Below are 21,746 nucleotides of genomic sequence, written 5' to 3' on the forward strand. Positions count from 1 at the left end.
TTCTCCTTTTGTTCAACTGGAATACTAGTGATGGTGCCTTCCTCATAGGGTCTTTGCAAGCGCTGTGAGTGCTCCGGCAGGTACAGGCACTGTGTGGGAAGCCGCCTTCAGTTTTCCGGGCTCTGGACCCCCCCCCCTCCCCAGTTTCACAGGCTGCTGAAATTCCTAAGCCTAGATTTTGTCACAAAATGAAGAGCTTCTATCCTGGGTTGGGGGAAGGTGGAAGGGGCATGTTAACAGCCAACTTTAAAATCAGGCATAAAAAAGGAGCTGAGGAGAGGAAGTAATAGTGAGCTCTGGCTAGGGTGGGGTGGAAGGTCTGGGAAGGGCTGGGAGGAGGAAGTGGCTTTTGATCCGATTTGGTCTAGTGTAGGGAAAGTAAAGCCTTTTCAGTGGCAGAGCTGGCCAGGAGGGGGCCACCCGAGTCATACGCTCGCGGCGAGGATCGCCCGATTTACCCACTGGGGACCTGCGTCGCCGGTGCACTTGAAGCCACTGGATCTGAGCCCAAGCGAATCGCGCGCTCGGCCTGGGGGAGAGGAGCTGTCGAGGAGGGAAGAGCACGTGCTCGCGTGCCAGCCCGGTGGTAGCGTCCGGGGGGCCGCGGGGTGGACCAGACGGACCAGGTGCTGGCTCTCACGCAGAGGGACTTTTAATTTCGGAAAATGAAGAGCTCTCTGAAGAAAAGGAGGCAGGTCTGGGGCGGGGAGGCGAGTAAGTGGGCAGGGGGCTTCGTCCGGACGGGTTGGGTCTGCTTGCCGTTTGAGGACGGAAACTGAGCCTGAGTGGTGCAGGACCGGCTGCAGAGGGGCGCTTCCGATCGCCCTCACAGCTCTACAAGTCCCTGAAAAGCGCGTCGGCCCCATTTTGCGGACGAGGAAACTGAGGACATGGGGCAGCCTGCAGCAGCTATTGCAGGGACTCAGATCCCGAGCGCCCCAGAGCCGGAGCACCCCGCTCGCCGCTGGCGCATGCGCTGAGCTCCCAGGGGCGGGGCCAGGGCCGAGGGGCGGGGAGCGAGGAACACGCCCCACCCACTGGGCGGGGCCTGTTACGGCCGCCGCGGGGCCGTTGATTTCGCCGCGGAACCTTCCCTGTGAGGGCGCGCGCGCGGCGGAAGGCTTTGCGGCGGCGCGGCCGGCTGGTGGAGGCGCGGCCGGGGCGGCGGGCGTCCTTGGCTCGGCCCGGCTCCCGCCCGGGCGCGCGCGCGCAGCCCCCTCCGCGGCCCTGCGGCCGCCCCAGACAGCCCCAGGGCCGCGCGGCCGCCGAGAGACCCGGGTCGCCGTCGACCGCGCAGCAGGCGGCGGCGGGAGCGCGAGCTGCGGCCCGCGGCGGCGCGGCAGGTGAGGGGGCGGGCGGGCCGCGCCGGAGCCCTGGGACCCGGCCCCCTGGCCCCGACCGCCTTCCGGGCCCGGGAGCCCCCAGGCCTTCCGACGTCCCCGGACTCAGACCTCCCGGAACTCGGCGGCTTCGGGGCCAGGATCCCCCGGGACCGTCTGTTCCTGACACCCTCGGGATTCCCTCGGGACCCGCCCAGCCCCTCGGATCCTCCGGCCCGTGGGCTCCCGTCTGCCCTTAGCACCCCCGACCCCGAGGTCCCACACCCCGAGGGTCCCCGGCTGCGCGTCTGTGCCACCTGCCTCGAGGCGTCTGTGCCCTCCTCTCAGCGTGAGGTCTGTGGGGTGCGGAGCCTCGGGGCGCTCAGAAATGCTCCCGGAGTTGGTGATGGTTAAGGATAGAAAGTAGGAACAAGTAACAGGTCCCCGAGGACCACTTTGTAACCGGACGGAGGGCGCGATCGCAGGCTCTGCATGTGTAATTGTGTGCACTGGGGCTTGGAGGCCAGATCAGGCACAGGGTTTAACTTTTTAATGCTCTGGTGAGACTCATATGGATAGAGGGAGGGAGCTGGGCAAATCAGGGCTCTTTTATGTTGTCTGCTCATTCTGAGAACAGCAGGGTTTCATTTTGTTTTGTGTGGTTTTCTTTTTTGAAGTGGGGAACTAGCATTGTTTTGAATGACTGATAGGTTCTGTTATGGTACACAGGCTTGGTTGGCTGGTTCCGCGTTGGAAACCAACTAGTCAAGAGGCTAAGCTGTGGTAGAGAAGGAACTTGATTAGGATGAGCCTACAGGGCCATCTCCCCTCCCAGGAAGCCGATTTGGGAGCAATTTCTGTAAGAGATGGGTGATCAGAGGCTGATGGGCACCATCTTACAGGTGAAGGTTTGTGACCAAATAACACATCTGATCCATGACTGACCCTAATCTAGAGCTGCTTTTCAGTTCTGTAAATCTTAAGAACAAAGATTATTTCCTAGGGCTCTTCTTGTCATAGGCGGTTCCTTGCCCATAGGCGGTTCCTTGCCCATAGGCGGTTCCCAGCGCAGTCTAGAGGGATAGCTGCCTGAGATCTCTTGCTGATCATACTTAGATATTGGGAGAAAACATACTTCACCTGATTATTATGGCAGACAAAGGTCTTTGCATTAGGAGACAGAGGACACTGCCCCTGCTGTCAGGGCTTTATTGAGAGGCCAGGGGTGTGTGGTGGTAACAATGCAGTGGCCTTGAATGCAGCTTGGGTGGAGGATTTTTGAGAAGAGGTAAGGGTTAAGGAGGACTTCTTGGGCTGGGGATATAGCTCAGTTGGTAGAGTGCTTGCCTTGCAGACGTAAGTACACACACACACACACACACACACACACACACACACACGTCATCTTGGTGATGAGGAGGTAGCAGGGAACAGGTGAGCAGATTCTTGAAGGTTGAGGCCAAGAACTTTGCCACAGTTATTCCAAGCAAAGGCAGCAGACAGCGTGTGGAATGACAGAGGGAGTTCAGCATAGATTTTGGAAACGTCGAGGTGTGGCTGGAGTAGAGCTTTGTCCTGGGAGTGTGGCTGGAGTTGTGTTCTCTGCATGGTCAGTGTGAGGAGGGCCAGCCCACTATGCCCTTGGGCAATTTCTGGAATTACTGCTTCTGCTAGTAGGGTCCTGATAGATGGTGATCTAGCTGATTGAAGGAAGGTGGGCAGTTGTTGGTGGGGAGGAGTGAGGGAAGCATTTCCAGTGGAGACCAGAAAGGGAGCATGGGAGTTTTGTGGAGCACAGAGATTGAGTCAGGAGTGGTGAGAAAGGAGCCCAGAGTCCAGCCAGGACCCACACATGGCATGCTTCCAAGGCTGAGCACCTTGGGGAAGCAGGAGAACACTGAAGTATTTAAGGAGGAGAGTAAAGCAGCTTGGGTGGTGTTGGGGAGACTTTTGGAGGGAGCAAGATTATTGAGAGATGGGGATGACCTGGACCTAGGTGATAGCCTCCTGGGACATGGCGGAGCTTCTGAAATCCCAGGCCTAAAAGACAGCCTGGGGATTGACCTGGGAATGTTTAGGTGAGGCTTTGTCATTAATTCATCAGGTATGTGTTCACCTTAGAGCTTCATCAGGGTGACAGTGTGTGTCACAGTGAGCCTACTAAGTACCCAGAAGTTACACCTGTCATAGAGTGGGCAGGGTGAAGGGGCCTGACTCTCAGAAGTGGACGAGTTCATGCTGGCCTGGGGGATCTTGAAGGACAGAGAAATTCAGATGTGTCAATTGTTACTGGAGACAATGTGGGACTACTGGAGCTGGAGCTGCAAGCAGGTTTGAGTGTCCAGTTAGGTTGTGAGACTTTGAGGCAGTGGCTGACGTGGATCAGAGAGATTTGGAAGAAAGGGCTATAGGACTCCCTCTGTTGAAGTCTGGGCTGGGTGCGGGAGCCTGGGCTAGCCCTGTATGAAGACGACAGTGTTCTGTATACAGTCCAGTAAGCTGGCCACATGGCAACTGTGATGGGTCAAAGAAGAACTGAAGTGTTTTGATTCACTTCATTTTGATGAATTAAATAGGAAAGCTCCACTATCATACAGCTGTAGTGTCACAGGAACATGCTGCTCTTTTAAGTGTTGTCCCATTTAGTGTTTCCAGCCACCCTAGGAGGTAGATGCTGTTGCTCCTTTTTACACATAAAAGAAATAGGTTCACAAGGAGTGGTTTCCTAAGTGTTAAGCAGTGCAGCCAGTATTGGTGTTGGTGGGGTGCTTTCTATGATATCCTGCTTCCTTCACCCAAGGAACCTGGAGCTTAGTTTTCCTGCAGGGAGAATGGAGTATTGTTTTCCTCTTGTAGCCCGCCTTATCTATTCCAGCTAAAGTTAACACAGTCAGTAGTGTGACAAGTCAGCAAAGACCAAACAGAACTTCTGTGAGCTGATTGGTTTTCCTGGGTCTCCACTAATTGCTGACTTCTCTCTTAGCATTTCTGGGGCATGAATAGAGTAAGAGCTGATGAAATTGCAAACCGCACTCTGTTATGTGTGCAGATTTGGTGCTCTGGAGGTGGAAATGAGTGCCTGAGATGGAGTTTTGGGTCACAGTGGACCAGGCATTGCCCAAGGTAATGGAAAGAGTCTGGGACATGAGCCAGGGGCAAGTTTACAGTTTGTTCCTAACTCATTGGGGGACACTAACCAGGACATTGCCTCTCAGTCTCCTTGTCTCTTCAGAAAAATGAGGGTATTTGGTATCTATCAGCTTTAAGATTCCTCTAGCTCTGGATTTCTGTAGTTCAAGGTTAATGGGAGATCTGCTTTCTAGAACATCTCTTCTAGATCCTCTTGGGAGGGGACATGGTGGAGGAGAAGTGTGCTTTGGCCTCAGTTTTGTTGTCACCATTACTAGCTTATTAAGTAACACAGCTTCTTGAGTTATGTGACGTGTCACATCTGATGGACACATCTGTTTTCCCGGATGGCAGGTTCCCAGTAAAATATCAGGTGTGTTTGTTTGCCTTTCCGGGCTGCGCTGATGTCAGAACAGGTACAAGACTATACCGTGGTGTTGGGCCTCCTCAAAGGCTTACTGTCATGTGGGCCAGGGGAAGTAGAAGCCGTGGCTGCTTTGTGGGGTTCGAATGAGACGATGTACAGAAAGTGTTCAGAGCTCTCCCTCAGACCTAGTAAAGGCTCGAAAAGTGGAAGTGATTAATGTTGATATTTAAATGAAACTGACTTTGAACTTTTTAAAAATTTTCTTTTTTTTTGTGGTAACCATGGATGGAACCTAGGGCTTCACATATGCTGGGCAGGTGGTCCATACTGAGCTACACGTCCAGTCCCTATTTTCTGTTACTGGTGATTTTACCTTTACTTGATTGGGGCCCATGTGCCCAAGCAACTCTGGGACATTGGCTTCAGGAAGCCAGTTAACACATTCTGATAATCTAAGTAGGCAGTTCTGTCGTAGTTTATTTGAGCTGAAGAGAGTGGTCAGGTAGGAGGGGTTGAAATTAGGGTTTGTCTTTTCTGTAAGTTGCAGAAAGCAGTTCATCCTGAAGATTCCTCTTTACTGGCTGAAGTTAGATTTTACCAGATCCCTGGCTAGCCTGACACATGTTATGGTGACTGTCCTGGGAAGGTGCTAACTGGGAAGGCTGCTAGTGCTGGCTCACAGTAATGGATGAGCTTTTACAGCTGGTTAAGCACCCTTCGATATTGGGCTTCCTCAGTCTCTGCAACAGCCTGGCCTGGAAGTGGCCGAGCAGTCCCTATTTGACCGGTTAGGAGGCTGAGCTTGGGAGAGGTCTGCTGGGAATGCTGGTGCTCTCTTGAGGGCAGATCCGTTTCCCTGTCTCATCCCAGTGCTGCTCTGGGTGCACACTTGATTTGGGGCTAAGCCTCTTCTCTGCAGTATGAAAGCTTGACTTTTTTTGTCCCTTTGTGCCTTATTTCCAGTTCAGGTGGAGCTAGGCATGCTAATCACACTCACCTGAAATTCCTGTCAGCTGGACCCAGGTGGTTCATCAGAAACGAGACTGCCACGTGTGATTTCTTCATCCTTGGCCCCCACCTGCAGAGGTCCACTAGGAAGCCAGGTTGCTGCGAAAAAGGAGGCTTAAGAATTGGGCAAAGTCAGGGAAGCGCACCATTGAGAGAGGGCTGGGTGGCCTGCTGAGCACTGCTCAAAGGCTCCTGCCTCCCAGACCTGCCTGTGGGGCGTGGAGACCATAGGCCACCCTGGTTCTGTAAGTTGAACTCAGCATTTCCAGTCTCCTGTCTCCTTCTGCACTTTTGTATACCATTCTAAGTGTGGTGACTTTGCTAATGGTGGCTATAGTGGCACTAGTGATGTTTCTGGGAGTCATCTGCTCTGTTACCAGGCCTCGTCCTCAGAATTTTACATACCAACTCAGTGGTGGCGACAGTGACCTTGTCTGACTTTCTTGTCTGTAAATTCTGGGTCTTACGTGTCCCATCACTTTTTGAAGTGATTGCAGATGAATTGAAGGTCAATGCTTGGAAGTGCTACTGTACATTGGCTGTATAAATGTGACCCCTGCCCCTTGTTGTGTGAGACTTTATTCTGCACATCTGCTTTGTGTCCCTCTGCAGCCTGTGGGTGTGCATCACCCTGCTTTTATACACAGCTTACATCCCTGAGAGTTGGTCACGGTGGCCATGTCTATAATCCCAGTGGCTCAAGAGGCTGAGGCAGGAGGATTGTGAGTTTAAAGCCAACTTCAGCAACTTAGCAAGGGGCTGGGAATGTCGCTGAGTGGTTAAGCGTCCCTGAGTTCAAGTCCTAGTACCAAAAAACAAAACAAACAAACAAAAACCTTAAGAGAACTTATTTATAGAAAGAAAGTAAGAGGTTTTAAAAAAAAGTATTGTCAAGGGTCCAGTAAACTCGGACCCTTCTAACTCACTATGCTTGTAAAGTAAAAGTGCAGCTTGTGATTGAAGGTGAATAATTTAGTTTTTTGTTATGCCCCTTTTAATTTTAAATCCCAAGTTTTTAATTCTACAGATATTTCAATAAAATTGCCACAGGTACATTCAAATAGGTTTATGTATATTATGTTAATGTTATTAGTATTATTGTACTATAATTATTGTAATTATATTTTTACCATATTTGTATTATATTACTGTATTTCAGTTTTTATAGGCGTTTCACATCTGTGATGAGGGGAAAAAATGTTTTCATAATTAGAATTGCTGGCAGACATTGGTGCCCTCTTCTCACAAAGCTTGATGGCCACTCAGTTATGAGCCTCTGGCTTCCTCATTGCTCCGGGTCCCCTTCCTTCTCCTCCCCTCTGCACTGGCCATGGAGAATGGTGGTGGCAAGCCTTTCTGTCGAGTTCCATAGCTCCATGTTGGGGCCTGGCTGGCTGCGCTGGGGTTGCTCCCGTAGTTGTTAGCTGACTGCCTGCCTAGCACCGAGTGGGTCCCAGCAGCCTTGCTCCTGGTGGGTGGATGGGGTTAGCAGGTGGTAGCAGGTTGTCTGCCACAGGATGTTTGTTTTTTCAGGAGCCAGGACGGCTTTGCAGGGCAAGGTTGCAGAAGACAGGCTCTACTCTTAAAGCACTTCTTGGACTTCTGCCTGTATCCATCTGCTAATATGCCAGTGGCCCCCAAAAGTCACATGACTCAGCCAAGTCATTGTGTGAAGGTGTGGATATTGGAGGCCTGATCATGCCAGGGGAGAGGGTTCTCCAGGAGTCCACCACAGTGGGTTAGGACTGGAGACTTGGTTTGCTGGCTGTGTGAAAATAACAGGTCTACTTTTCATAGTTTACCACCTTTTGAATTGGACTCTGAACATTTGTGTAGCACTGGCTGCTGAGAAAACAGGATAAGGCAGTCTTGGCTGCTGTGTAGCTAGTTTATGAAATACTGTGATCTTATAATCTATGCAGAGGACATGTTAGTGAGGACCCCCGCCCCCTGCCACACACACACACACACACACACACACACACACACACACACACGCTAGTGCTGGGGATAGATCCCAGGGCCATGTGCATCTAGACAAGTACTTTGCCACCAAACTACACCCTAGATGCCTGGTTAAAGCCTTGGATGAGAAGGACAGGAACCGTTTTTAAGGGTGTGCGTTAAGGCCTGATGTTGCTTTTAGAAAATGCTGATAGGTCCTTGCAAAAAAATAGGTTGCTATGATGACTTGGCTTTGAGCCTACAAACTGGTGACGTGATCACCAAGGAAACCAAAAGATGCAGTGTGTCTGAAAGGCCTCTGAAGGGTTTTGCTGTAGTCTGGAGTCTGATTGGTTTAGAAGAGTGGCATTTGAGATGCAAGCAGTACCAGAGGCTGGCTGTCCTTCCGAAACTTTTAGGTTCAGGCCATGGAAATCTCTCTTGGACCTTGGTTTAGAAATCAGAGGAGATTTGGGGTAATCTCCAAGTTATTGTAAGATTTGGCTCTGATCTTTATGCTGTTGAAAAACAGGAAATGAGGTAATGTCTTTTAGTGTTTATAAAGGACTGTAAATGTCTAAATATGGGCAGCTATGCAGCTCATCATTGCAGAGTTCCTGTGCTGAGTTTAATGCCATTGGGTACTTACCCAGTTGGCTGCTTTGATCCTTAGAGGTCCACATAAGTCTTAAATTTTAGAGGCCCTTGTGCCTCTTGTGGTTGGAACCTGCATGTTGTGTTGAAAGTGCTGTTTGGGAGCCAGTTCCAGACCTTCTAGTCAGACTGAGAATGAGGGTCAGAGTACAAACCAGCAGCAACCACCCAGGAGCACTTACTCTCACCCATGTGAAAGTGTTGTGAATAATGATAACTTGTTCTTTTGGGAAACTTTGAAATCACTTAATTTTGGAGTTAAGTACTCTGCAAAAAGCTTACTACTTTTAATACTTTTGCAGATGTATAAATATAATATTTAGGTTTTGAATTTGTAACTATAATTCATGCATATATGGAGACTCAAAAGCAGTTGAACATCAATTGAAGGAACTAGAGATTTTTAAATTTCTTTGCCATGATAACAGTTTGGGGCATGTGGTGTATTTAGTTACTGGCTGTTAGGTAACTGTTTTAAAAGTCTTCTAAAGTACTGGGTGGTGAAGGCTGAGACAAATGAGCACTTCCCATAGGGCACAGGGAGTATTCTGAAGCCGTGTGGGTTATCTGGGGGGTTAGGTGGGAGGTGGGGCTGGGATTAGTCTGCTGATGAGCAGCTCCTTAACCTTCAAATAGGATTGAACAGTGTGTGACTCTTGGCATTCTGTCCCTGGTGGGGGGAGGGGATTAGGAAGGAAGCCTGGGGCATCTACAGGAGAGCTGTTGGACTCAGCAGTTTTAACTCAACAATTTCCTTTGAGGGTCCCGAGCCTTCAAAACTCTGCTAATTAGCAGGAATCCACATTTCATAGTTGGAAAGCTGAGGATTGATGAACGGGTCATGGAAAGCTCAGGGCTGGGACCCGGGGTGTCTGGTGGAGGGATCCTACTGTAGAGAGGAGAGCCTCTGTAGGTCTGATGGGAACTGCACTGGGGAGTAGAAGGGGAGCCGGGGTGAGCAGCAGCCTCACTCTGTCAGCAGCCACCACATCTCTGAGCCTCACTTTCTGGGGGTTCTGTGTAGTGGGGACAGTCTCACGCACCTCAAGGAGTTTGCAGGCTGTGAAGCGCACCCAGACAGAGAATGTGTGCTCTCAGAGCAGCGTGTCTCAGGGCCATCTTAGGGTCCCACTTACCTCCACAACTTAAGAGTGATCAGACCCATCAAGCCTTGTGTCCTTACCCTGGAAAGTTATTTTTTGGTAACCTGATTTTAACTGAGGGGGAAAACATACATGTGGACTAGTGGTCTTCAGTCAGTGCTGGTTACATGTAGCAAAGCGGGATTTTGCATGTCCTGCTGGCCTCCGTCGGGAGGCGCTCCTGCTCTAACTGAGCACTGTGGGCTGCTCCGAAGCCATCCTAAATAGGCAGTTTCAAAGTGACAAAAAGCAGCTGTGCACCAAGCCTGTCATTAGAATATTATCCTACTAGGGTCCTGCATCAGGGACTAGATAAAGATGGTCTATCGTTTGTTGAAATTTCATACGTGTAGCATAATTGTGAATGCTTTTTCATGGCATAATGAAACTTATTATAATGCATGAAAAAGTGGGATATGTACTAGGTTCTCAGATGATATAAAAATTTAAACTGTTAAGTCTCAAGGGAAATATACAGATGATAATATATATTGCTCAGAGGTAGTAGGATTATAGGCCATTTAAACTCGATTTTTCTGTGTTCACAGTAAATATTATGGAATTGAGGGGAAACATGATTCTGGAAAATTAGTAGATGATAGAGCTTGGTGGATAGAGACCATCTGTGTCTGCTTTGGTGACTTCTTTGGGCTGGATTTCAGTTAGCCACGGGCAGGCCTGGCACCTTGGAAGTGCGGAGGGGTGTTGGGTTCTGCCTCAGATCCAGGCCTGGACTCGGTGCCTGGAGTGCTCCACACCTCCTTTGAAAAGTCACATTCTGCTTCCCTTGGTTATGCCACTCGTCATGTCCTTCCTTCCGCGATCAGTCATCTGTGCTCACATCCACTGGGAGTCCCTCAGAGTGCTGTCCCAAGAGACCCTGGGTGGGGGGTGACGACCGCAGCGTGGGGCTGCAGCCCTGCGTTCCTGTGCCAGTTCTCCTTCCTTTTCTGTCTGACCAGACAGTGGTGCATCTCCAGCCTGATAAGTCACAAGATTAGCAGGAGTGGCTGTGTGCTTTGTTTGTGTGGCATTTTTCGGGTACTCTAATTTAAACGGAGATCCAGGGCCTTTGGTTTTACTTTCAGCTGTAACTCTTTCAGGGACCTTCTGACTGATTTTTCTCTTTAGGATTCACAGATGGATTCAGTGGAAAAGACAACAAATAGAAACGAACAAAAATCAAGGTAAATAAAGTTAGCTACCCTTGCAGGCAGGGTTATTGATTTCGCATAGCATTTGTCTACAAAGACAGAGTGACACGCACACCTCTAGTTTTCTGCCCTTCTGCCCAATGAGGTGGTCACAGTTGGCTCTCCAAGCCCAGCAGCGGTAGTTTGAAGGGTGGGAAGAATTCTTTTATGTTTGCTGTCAAGTGACGTAGGAGGAGGAGCTACCTACCAGAGAACAGGTAGGGATTGATAGGTGTCAGAAAGCCAGGGTGTTGCCAGGAATCATCTTGCCTGACACTGTAAGCAGGGATCATCTGTCATTATAGTTGGTCTTTTCAAGCTACTTGCAGCCTCAAAGGAATGAGGCTGAGCTTTTTGTTCAGATACAAATCACACAAGCACGTGCTTAGCACCGTGGGTGACTCAAGGTGACTGAGCACAGCTGCCCATGTCCATCATGGAGGAGGGTAGAACGTGTCCAGTAAATGCCTAAAGAAGAAAGACATACAGGCTTGGTTTTCTGGGGTACAGAGGGAACAAGATGTGTATTTAGGGGACAGGCCCTGTTTGAATGTCACAGATGTTGCCAGGCTTGGTTTTCACTTCCGTGTTTACTTCCCCTGCTCCTTTTTTTGAAGTAGAAAGTTTTTAAAAAGCCTCATCCGGAAACAACCCCAGGAGCTGCTCCTGGTCATCGGGACTGGCGTCAGTGCTGCGGTGGCCCCAGGGATCCCTGCGCTCTGCTCGTGGCGGAGCTGCATCGAGGCTGTCATCGAGGCTGCCGAGCAGCTGGAGGTGCTGCACCCTGGAGACGTGGCCGAATTCCGGAGGAAAGTGATGAAGGACCGGGATCTGCTGGTTGTGGCCCACGATCTGATCCGAAAGATGTCACCTGTGAGTCTCAGAAATGCTTCAAGTTTGGTAGGGCAGCTCTTGGTTCTGGATCAAGCTGGGTGAATTCTGAGCCGAGCGCCCTGCAGAGTGCTCCGTGAGCCCTGCTGTGCTCATTGCTCAGCAGAGTGGGGCTGAGGTGCTGGAACCTTTTAGCCCACAAGATGTCATCCTTTTAAATAGGATAATGTCAGGTGTAGCCTGTGGCTCCTGTATCCCATAGTGAGTGGCCTGACTCTGCAGGGTTGGCTCTGGATATTGTCACACTGCTGTGAGCTTTGTGATTTTGTGTCATTTGGCACAGAGGTGTCCTGAAGGTAGGTTTTGGTCTAAGTAGCTGGCCACATCTTCAAATGACTGCTGGTCCCCAGAAGGCATTTTAAGATGGGCAGTAGGTCGTCTGTGAGGCTTGGGACTCTGGGGCAGCCAACATCAGCAGGGACAGGGCGAGGTGGGACGGATTCCTAGCTTCGGAGGTGCTGGCAGTGAGGCTCAGGGCAGGCAGCGCTGGGTGAGGCCTGGGCTGCTGGGACGGTTGAGTCCATTCTCTCTCCAGCTTCACTCCTCTGGCCACTCACAGCAGAGTTGCATTTGCTGTCACCACCTCCTTTCTTCTCCCAAACCCACTTTCAAAAAAAGACTTTTTTTTTTTTTGGTAGTTGTAGATGGATAGAAAACCTTTATTTATTTATTTATTTACTTAGAGAATTTTTTTTTTAATATTTGTTTTTTAGTTTTCAGCAGACACAACATCTTTGTTTGTATGTGGTGCTGGGGATCGAGCCCGGACCGCACGCGTGACAGACGAGTGCGCTACCACTTGAGCCACATCCCCAGCCCCAGAATACCTTTATTTTATGTGTTTATTTTTATGTGATGCTGAGGATCAAACCCAGTGCCTCACGCATGCTAGGCAAGCGCTCTGCCACTGAGCTACAGCCCCGGCCCTCAAACCCACCTTCTTAACCAGGCTTTGCCCCCACCACCTCCTTTGGCCATCACTCTGGGGTCTGATCTCAGTCCTGTTCCTGCTGACTCCCTGAGCCGTTCAGGAGACACTGCTTCCTTCCTCATTGAGGGCAATTTAAGATGGTTTCTTAAAGAACCAACCAGAAGAAGAAAGATTTTTACAGCACTTGTAAAGTCTCAGAGGGAAAGCTGGGTCTCTACCAGGGACATCATGTCCTCCCACAGTCTAGTACAGGCCACTTCTGTCACCACCCTTCCTGATACTCCCACCACTCCTCCTCCTGCAGGTGCCTCACTGACCCTTGGACCTGCCTGAGCTTTACCCTAGTTCCTTTGCACTCGTTCTTCTCCCTGCCCAGACACTCTGGAAGCCCCTCGCCCGCTCAGGTCTCTGCCAATGTCTGTTATCAGAGAGGCCTTGCCTGTGCCCTTGCCTGAGCCACCCTCCCTCACAGGGCCCATCCCCCGCCCCTCTTGTTTTCCCCATGGTGTTTATCACCATATTTGTACATGGCCTTTCCCCTCCTCTAAAGTGTCTTTTTGTGGTATTGAAAATTGAACCCAGGACCTCAGGCCTGCTAGGCAAGCACTCTACAACTGAGCTTCATCCCCAGTCCCCCGACCCTGGTACTGGGAATTAAACCTAGGAGTATTTAACCACTGAGCCACATCCTCAGCCCTTTTAGAGACAAAGCCTTGCTGAATTGCTGAGGCCCTCTTGAACTCCTGATCCTCCTGCCTCAGCCTCCCAAGCTCCTGGGGATTACAGGTTTGCACCACAGTGCCTGGCTCCCCAGCCCTTTTTATCTTGAGATAGGGTCTCACTAAATTGCCCAGGCTGGCCTAGAACTTGTGATTCTCCTACTTCAGCCTCTCGAGTAGTTGGGATTATAGATGTGCACCCCAACACTCTTCTCTGTATTGTAATAAACTCCCTGAAGGTGGATTGTCTTCTTTTTTAAAAACTGCTATATTGCCAGGCGCAGTGGTTCACACTTGTAATCCCAGCAACTCAGGAGGTGGAGGCAGGAGGATCACAAGTTTCAGGCCAGCCTTAGCAACTTGGTGAGACTCTGTCTCAAAATAAAAAGGATTGAGGATGTAGCTCAGTGATAGAGCACCCATGGGTTCAACCTCAGAACCAGGAAATAAAGAAAGAAACTGCTGTATCTATAGCAGGCAGAGTGCCAACTACTTAGTGTGTAGTAGCTGTTGAGCTCTGATTTCTTGTAACTCTTGCTCCACCCTCCATAGCGCACAGGTGACACCAAGCCCAACTTCTTCCAGGACTGCCTGATGGAGGTGTTTGATAGCCTGGAGCACCATATCCAGAACCCGGTGGTGCTACAGTCCATCCTCAGCCTGATGGACAGGGGCACCATGGTGTTGACCACTAACTATGACAACCTGCTGGAGATCTTTGGGCAGCAACAGAACAAGCCCATGGAGTCCCTGGACTTGAAGGATAAGATGAAGGTAGGGCAGGGTGCGGCAGGCAAGGGGAGGCTCAGCATGCACTTTGTGGCTCAGAAGAACATTCACTCAAGGCATTGAACTTGTAACTAAGAAGTGCCACTGGTGCCCCACAGTGAAACTGGATAGTCAGTCCTGAATACCACGCCAGTCTCTCCTGGGGCAGCTGGGTCCCCGAGGGTTGTGCCCTCTGCCTCTGAAGACAACTCTTACTGCTGTTATTTTCTTTTCATGCTGTTCAGTATGTCTGACACCTGCACTTATTGATTATAGTCACCGTGGAAAATATGGGGAATAAAGCAGTAATAAAAGAAAAATTCCTAAATTCCATTGCTGGGAACTTTAACAAATTGGGATTTCAAGTTTTTAATCCTGTTTTTTTTTTTCCCCCTTAATATTACACTGTGCATTTTCCTGTCATTAAGATTTTTCTTTTCCTTTGGTACCAGGGATTGAACCCAGGGTGCTTAACCACTGAGCCACATCCCCAGCTCTTTTCATATTTTTTATTTTGAAACAGTGTCTTGCTAAAATGCTGAGGCTGGTTTGAACTTGTGATCTCTGGCTTCAGCCTCCCAGTGGTGATTGAGGATGTAACTCAGTGATAGAGCATGCATGGACTACGCCCAGCTCATTAAGCTATTTTTTTTTAAAGTGTGATTTTTAAAATGGCAATAGAATTTTGGTATATGTGTGTTTTTCTAGGGATTGAACCCAAGGCTTTGCAGGTTAGGCACGTGCATTATATATATCCCAGGGCCCCCCCGACTGCATTATATATATCCCAGGTGATACTGGGAATTGAAATCAGGGTGCTCTGCCACTGAGCCACATCCCCACCTCTTTTTTAAATTTTGAGACAGTCTCACTAAGTTTCTCAGGCTGGGCTTGGACTTGGGATTCTCCTGTCTCTGTCTTCTGAGTAGCTGGTGATACCTGGCGCTTTCCTTTGTATCTTGAACTGGAATAACTATAGTTGGCCATTTGATAAGTACTTTTTTCCATATGTTTTTCCCTTGGTGTGAAAATAATGCATAGAGTAATTGCAGTGTAGCCGGTAACTGAGTGTAACCCGTAACCGTCCCCTTCTCCAGCCATTACTCCTGCAGTTTACACAACCATCTGTCTTTAAGAAGTTCTTGTTGAGGTATCGTGACAGGAACAACTAGTGCCAACAGCCAAGTTTCTATGTTTTAAAGGTTTAATTTATAAATTACAAAATCTCTCTTAACTCTTTCTAAGGTAGGTTTGAAAAAACCATGAGCTGATTTAGATGTTCTCTTCTTCTGATTGAAATGACGCCAGGCTGATGTTCTCCATGTCGGCTTGGTTTGATAGGTTCTTCAGTGGGCAAGAGGCCACATCAAGTATGGAGTTCTTCATATTCATGGCTTATACACAGACCCCTGCGGGATGGTGTTGGATCCATCAGGATATAAAGATGTCACTCAAGACCCAGAAGTAATGGTAGGGGCCGTCTTGGTTCGCTTGGTTGCGCCCCTGGGGAACCTGTGGCCCCGGTGCTCTGCTGCATCTGCATCCTTGCAGTCAGCGCCCCACACGTGCCAGCCATGGGTCGTGTCTCCACATCCCAGCTGTTCCAGGCCTCACCTATGTGTAGATGCTCAGTGCACATCTGCTCTAGGAGGGAGCGCGGAAGACTTGGGAGGGTCTAGCTCTCCTCTCCCGCTCTGCGCCAGCACCTGCCATCGAGGGAGGCAGCGAGGTGGAGTGCACGGCACAGGGTCTGCAGTGTGCGCTCTAGTCGCTCCTCTCAGCTCACGGTTTTGCTTTCACTCAGGCGTCTTCTGCCCATTTCCTCTCCTTCCTCGACTTAGCAGTCTCTTCAGCCTTCACAACCCAGTCTTAAAGCCTCCTTCTCTGTGAGGTGTTCTTGATGCTGTTCACAGAACAAAGTGTGGAGAAGCCGCGTGTCCTAGCGCTTCCTGAACACTTCTGTCCTGGCACGTAGGTCTGCAGCCTCTTCGTGGGTTCACTTGCAAGCTCAGGCCAGGTGCCTGTTCCTCATGCTCTTCCAGCCTGTATCCCTGGGGACAGAGTGTCAGCAGGTGACACTGCTGACTGCTTATGAGGAAGTCCATGCTGATATTGTGCCTTGCCAAGATGTCTGCCTGTGCGAATTGGTGATTCTCTGTTGCTTGCCTGAGTGACCCCTCGCATCTGTGCTTCTCCTCTTCCTACCCTTGGCTCACTGTCACTCCTCAGGTCTCCTGTTCTCATTCCCCAAACCGTATCCACCTGTACCCTAAGGATGCATTTCCATCCATGGTCTGTGGACAGATATTAGTTTCAGGGTATTACATGTGTAGAATTCTGAGCTGAAGATGGTGTAATGTCCTTATTTTATGTCTTAGTGATTTAAGATTCTACATCATTCTAGAAGAGTGGAGTTGGGCATTTGCCCTGCTGAGCATTGGCTGTCCTCACCAGGAGATGCATTCACACTGGCCCCTGATTGGCTGGTACCTGGCCTGGCTAGGAAGAGGCTCCCTGACCCTGGTTGAGAGACGGACTCTCAGTCCAGTGCTGGCCCTGGTTGCCCCAGGTCGCTTCTTGGGGTTTGCCCAAGCCCCACATCAAGAGTGTACCACCTTTCTAAAGACTTCTGGGGGTGACTCTGGGGAAACCCAGTGGGGAGCAGGATCTGAAAGCATGTGCGTGGGACTTGGTTAGTTGTAAGCTTCCACTGTTTCGCATACAAGCATCCCCCTTTCCTCTGGGCCTTTCACAGGAAGTTCTGCAGAACCTGTACCGCACCAAGTCCTTTCTGTTTGTGGGCTGTGGCGAGACCCTGCGTGACCAGATATTCCAAGCCCTCTTCCTTTACTCAGTGCCCAACAAGGTGGACTTGGAGCACTACATGGTGGTGCTCAAAGAGAATGAAGACCATTTCTTTAAGCATCAGGCGGATATGCTGCTGCATGGAATTAAAGTGGTGTCCTACGGAGACTGTTTCGACCATTTCCCAGGATACGTGCAAGACCTCGCCATGCAGATCTGCAAACAGCGAAGTCCAGGTATGGACTTTTGTCCTCACTTTCCAAGTACAAAATTCATGTTTTTTTTCCCAGTCCCCCCCTTTGGAGTTATAATTCACATACCAAAAAATTCACTAATATTATTTTTTAGAAATGCCTCTGTAATTTTAAGATTTGAAGATTGGAGAAAGTGGGTGTGACAATGACAGTCTATAATTGAACTTTGAAGTGATATTAAAGTATATAGTTGTGCACATGAATGTTGGACACATGTATTCAAATTTCAGGTTATCTTAACCTATAAAGGAAACTACAAGGCCAACTTTATCTGTCGTGAATATAAAAACCTGAAAAATGCAGATATCTTCTGCTCTTATCCTGTCACCACATTTAAAAGCTAAAATTCTCATGTTTGATTCTATGAAGGCTTTTATTTCTTCTTTCAAAGTACATTTTCCTGTTTTGCAGAGGGCAGCGTATCTCTAAGGCATGCTCCTGGGCCCTTATGAGGAGTGACCAGGATAACTGGAACTTCTCAGACCTTGTCATCTTGACATGAGGGGGCTAATGTCTTTGAGTTTGGTGTCATAAAACATGGATGACAGCAAGTGTGGAAAGTTCTGTATTGACTGTCCTGTCATGTAATACGAGACCCAGTTACTCTTCCCTACATGGTGGAATGAGGTCGGCACGCAGGCCAGCTAGGAACTAGAGGGTGCTGATGGTCCCGCAGTCACATGAGTTTTCACCAGTACTTTCTTTTCAGAGCGGCTAATAATCAGCAAAATAAGTCGATTCGAGTTGTACTTCTATGAATAACGGCGTAACCAGGGCAGTAGTAGTCCGTCTCTCTAGTTTCTTCCTAGGGGTAGAAGAAAGGAAGTCAAACTAGTGAGCTTGGCTGTGTACACAGTTTTGCAGAGACAATGCACTGTCCCCAGCTGCCCTTGCACTTGTGACTCCCTGGAAGACCAGGACCTGTTGAGTTGGGCTTCTGGATTGTATGGCTGAGTGGCTTCCTATTTTCTCTGAGGTCACTTTTCCAGATCCTGGCAACTGAGTAGATTTTGACAAACTGCAGAGGCCTGAAAGGTCACTCATGTTTTTAATCTGGCTGTCATGAAGGACGTTTGTACTCACATTGACAGACTAGTACTCCTGGTGGGAGAGAATGAATGCCACTGACAGTGACATTAGTGATTAGCAATCACGGGGGCGAGCAGTGCTCCATTTGCCAGCTGGCTCTCAGTGCTTCGCATGACACTCACTGAGCCCTGGTGTCAGCCCTGCCAGGAGGAGAAAAGAGGACAATGACTGGCCCAGGGCTCCATGGCCAGCACAGAAGCCTCAGAGCAGCCCTGGCCTCTGGCCCAGTGGCCAGAGGAAGACGAGCATCCCAGGTCTGGTTCTGCTGACTGTTGCTCTTTCTTCCCCAGATGCTGAGCGAGTGGACAGCACCACATTATTGGGTAAAGCAGATCTTTATTCTTGCCTCCACATTCTGTTACCTTCCTGCCACTCTTTATGAAATCATTTAAAGTTGTGTTTCTCACATTAAAGAGTTAGCCTGAATTAAGCAGCCTCCTGGAGAGGATAAGTAGCAATACCTTCAGCCACAGTGAGGGACTGCATCCATCCCTTCAGTGGGAAGCATGACTTAGGCTGTCTGCAGGCACCTGGGAATAATTTCTTCCCAAAGAACCAAGAGGTGCTAGTTGTTGGACGGAGGCTGTTTGTATTGCACCAAGCAGTAAAACACGCAGGAACCCAGGGCAACCTGTCTCCTCAGAAGCTTTTCTGTTTAGTGCTTGTTTGAAATGTGAACAGTCCTCTCGATGGACTCTACTCCGCCTGATTATAAATTAACAAGACTTAGCAGCTACCAGCGTCTTCCAGTGGGCAAGCTGAGTAGTAGGGGAAGCCCTGTGAGTCAGTGAGGAGGGCCTCTGCAGCCTGTTTGGCATATGGGTTGCCAGCACCACATCTGTGTGAGCGATGGGTGTGCTTGGGCTGAGGAAGCCACCCTCGGCTTTCCATTGCCACACTTACTTAACTAAGCCTCTAGAAGTCAAATTTTTCTTCAGAATAAAAGCAGTGACTTGGTTGTTAAAATGTGCAGTGTATGGGGGCTGGGGCTGGGGCTCAGCGGTAGTCACTTGCCTGGCGTGTGGAGGCACTGGGTTTGATTCTCAGCACCACATATAAATAAATAAAAATTTATCAACAGCTAAAAGATATTTTTAAAAAATCTGCAGCATATAGAAGGGATTATTGGGCTATTGCTTCAGTAAGAGCAGATTTAGAAGGTGGCCCTTGGAGGGTGAATTCTAGAATAGATCAGCTTATTAAAATAAGTTTTTGACTTTCAGGTAATGCATGTCAGGACTGTGCAAAGAGGAAGCTGGAAGAGAATGGAACTGAAGGCTCAAAAAAACTCAGACAGTCAGGTACTGGTATTGTGTTATTCCATGGGGACCTCCCTGAGGTGTGTCTTATTAGTGGGTGGCTTCAGTCCCAGTGCTTTGCTTTTGTGTCCCTTGTCCTGTCTTGGGAGCAGTGACGCACTCATTGGGTCAGAGAGCACTAAGAAGTTTTAGAGTGGAACCTGACCCCAATTGCCCAGAGGTGCCCCCTTTAACTTATTTAATTTTCTAAAATTACTTATTTCGCAATGTGGGGGACTGGACTCAGGGCTTTACACATGCTAGGTATGTGCTCTGCCACTGAGCTGTGTCCCAGTCCTTCTCGCTAAGTTGCCTAGGCTGGACTTGAACTGTGTAGCTGGGATTACAGGTGTGTGCTGTTGCACCCAGAACCTTTTAGAACTTTTGTTTTGTCAAGAAGATCACTGAAGGAAGCAAACAGAGTGTGCAGATTGTAGGCTCAGTTCTTTTGAATTTTCACCAAGTGAAGACACCCGTAATAATCACACCCAGTGCAAAAAAACGGAACAGCTCAAGGACTGTCGGGGCAACCCCCACCCTGCCCCACCCCCTGCCACTGCCCCCTTCCCAGCTAAAGTCAGGTTCTAGAATCACTTCAAATCATTGCTTTTTGCTGCTTCTATCACTAAGATTTATTTCACCTATTCAAACTGTTGATACTAGGAGAGGTGATGGCTACAAATCAAAGAAATAACACATTCCATTGGTATATACCTTGATGCTAGAAGTTGGGAAAGGAAAGGATTTACTTAACAAAAATGTCAGTGTTTCTTGAGTTGTTAACGACCCAGTGCATGACTCCTGTGCAGTTGCAGGATGTGTGCTTGACATCGAGGTCCAGTGAGATTTTTTTCCTCACGCTTGTTTATTATTTCATTTTAGAACCTTAATGATTATTTCCATCTTCTTTTTTCTCTCTTCCCAGAATCAATACTAGTGGGGCTTTCCTGGATTGATTTCCATTTTCTTAGTTTTCTCTAATGCTTCTTAATTTTCATTTTCTGTTTCCATTTTTTCCAAAACTTTCTGGGAGATTTTCAAAATAGTTTTAAATTAAAAAAAGTATTTATTTTTTAGTTGTAGTTGGATACAATACTTTTATTTTATTTATTTATTTTTATGTGGTGCTGAGGATCAAACCCAGGACCTCGCACGTGCTCGGCGAGCGCTCTACCTCTGAGTCACAACCCCAGACCTCCTTGGGTTAAATTTTTGACAGTGTGTTCTTAAATTTTTTGAGAGCTCTTATTTTCTGGTTTAGCCTTTCTCCTAGCATCTGTTGTCTAGAATGGTGATATCTTTTCAAATCTCTGGAGACACCAGAGGCCACCCTGGTCATCTGACTCCTTTCCTGAAAACACTGGATAGAGGATTTTCAGATACAGGACTTTATTTTCATTACTTTATGTAAGAAAACCTCAGTAAAACAACACCTTTACAACAATCTGCCAACAGTCTGTGAGAGCTTTGGAATATTAACATTGTCAATTATTGATTAATAGTTAAGGTGACTCCAGGGTGTGCTGGAGCATACTGTGATGGGTTGGGGATTCCCAATCTGAAATCCACCAAAGTCTTTAAAGCTCTTTTGAGTGTCAAGTCAGTGCTCAAAGTTTGAATTTTGGAAAACATTGGAATTCTGATTTTGGAATTAGGCATGCTCAGTCCCTTAAAGTCTTGTCAATACTCCAAAAAAAAAAAAAAAAAAAAAAAACCTCAGGAATCTGAAACACTACTGGTCCCAAGCTTTGGATATGGGATACTTGGTCTGTGCTGCATGTTTCTTCTTCGCTAGAAGGAACATACACTGTGATCTATTGTAGTCATTAAGATTCATAATGAATGCAGATGACACTTAGATAAAATGAGGCAATTTTCAAATGTCACCTACAGCATGAATTGTTGAAAGTTTTGGTGGCAGGTAGAGGCTGGAGGTTGTAGCGTCCTGCTTTTCAGTGGTGGATGAAGTAAGTGAGCTGAGGTCTTTCTGCAAGGACAGCTGCTGTAGACCCTGCATCCTTTCCTTTAAGTTTCATATGACTGCACTGAACTTGAGAGGCATGTGTATCTTTATAGGGAGAATTGAATTTTGATGGTGTTTTAGATAAAGTTCTTTTGAAATCTTTTAGCAAATATTGGGTTGTGAGTTGAGCTGGTAAGGACTTCTACAACTAAAATGAAACAAAAAGTAAAACTAATGTTCTTTACACCGGGCCTGGTGGAGCATGCTTGTAA

General features: G+C 48.4%; 1 protein-coding gene across 4 annotated transcripts in view; it reads left to right on the forward strand.

Moving 5' to 3' along the window:
• The first annotated feature begins 1,122 nt into the window (after positions 1-1,122).
• The window catches only part of FAM118A (family with sequence similarity 118 member A), a 42,565-nt gene continuing 21,941 nt past the window's right edge, over positions 1,123-21,746 (forward strand). Inside the window, exons 1-8 of one of the 4 annotated variants that reach the window (XM_081310013.1) lie at positions 1,123-1,343; positions 10,695-10,750; positions 11,374-11,629; positions 13,850-14,071; positions 15,407-15,535; positions 16,821-17,106; positions 18,504-18,536; positions 19,437-19,514. In XM_081310013.1, the coding sequence (XP_081166139.1) occupies positions 10,704-10,750; positions 11,374-11,629; positions 13,850-14,071; positions 15,407-15,535; positions 16,821-17,106; positions 18,504-18,536; positions 19,437-19,514 (1,051 nt within the window). In that variant the 5' untranslated portion in view covers positions 1,123-1,343; positions 10,695-10,703. The remainder of the gene's footprint in view (positions 1,344-10,694; positions 10,751-11,373; positions 11,630-13,849; positions 14,072-15,406; positions 15,536-16,820; positions 17,107-18,503; positions 18,537-19,436; positions 19,515-21,746) is intronic. The other 3 variants (XM_081310014.1, XR_014024076.1, XM_081310012.1) reach the window with 3 other exon arrangements.

This window comes from Spermophilus citellus, assembly GCF_964194105.1.
Source record: "Spermophilus citellus genome assembly, chromosome: 10".
NCBI lineage: Eukaryota > Metazoa > Chordata > Mammalia > Rodentia > Sciuridae > Spermophilus > Spermophilus citellus.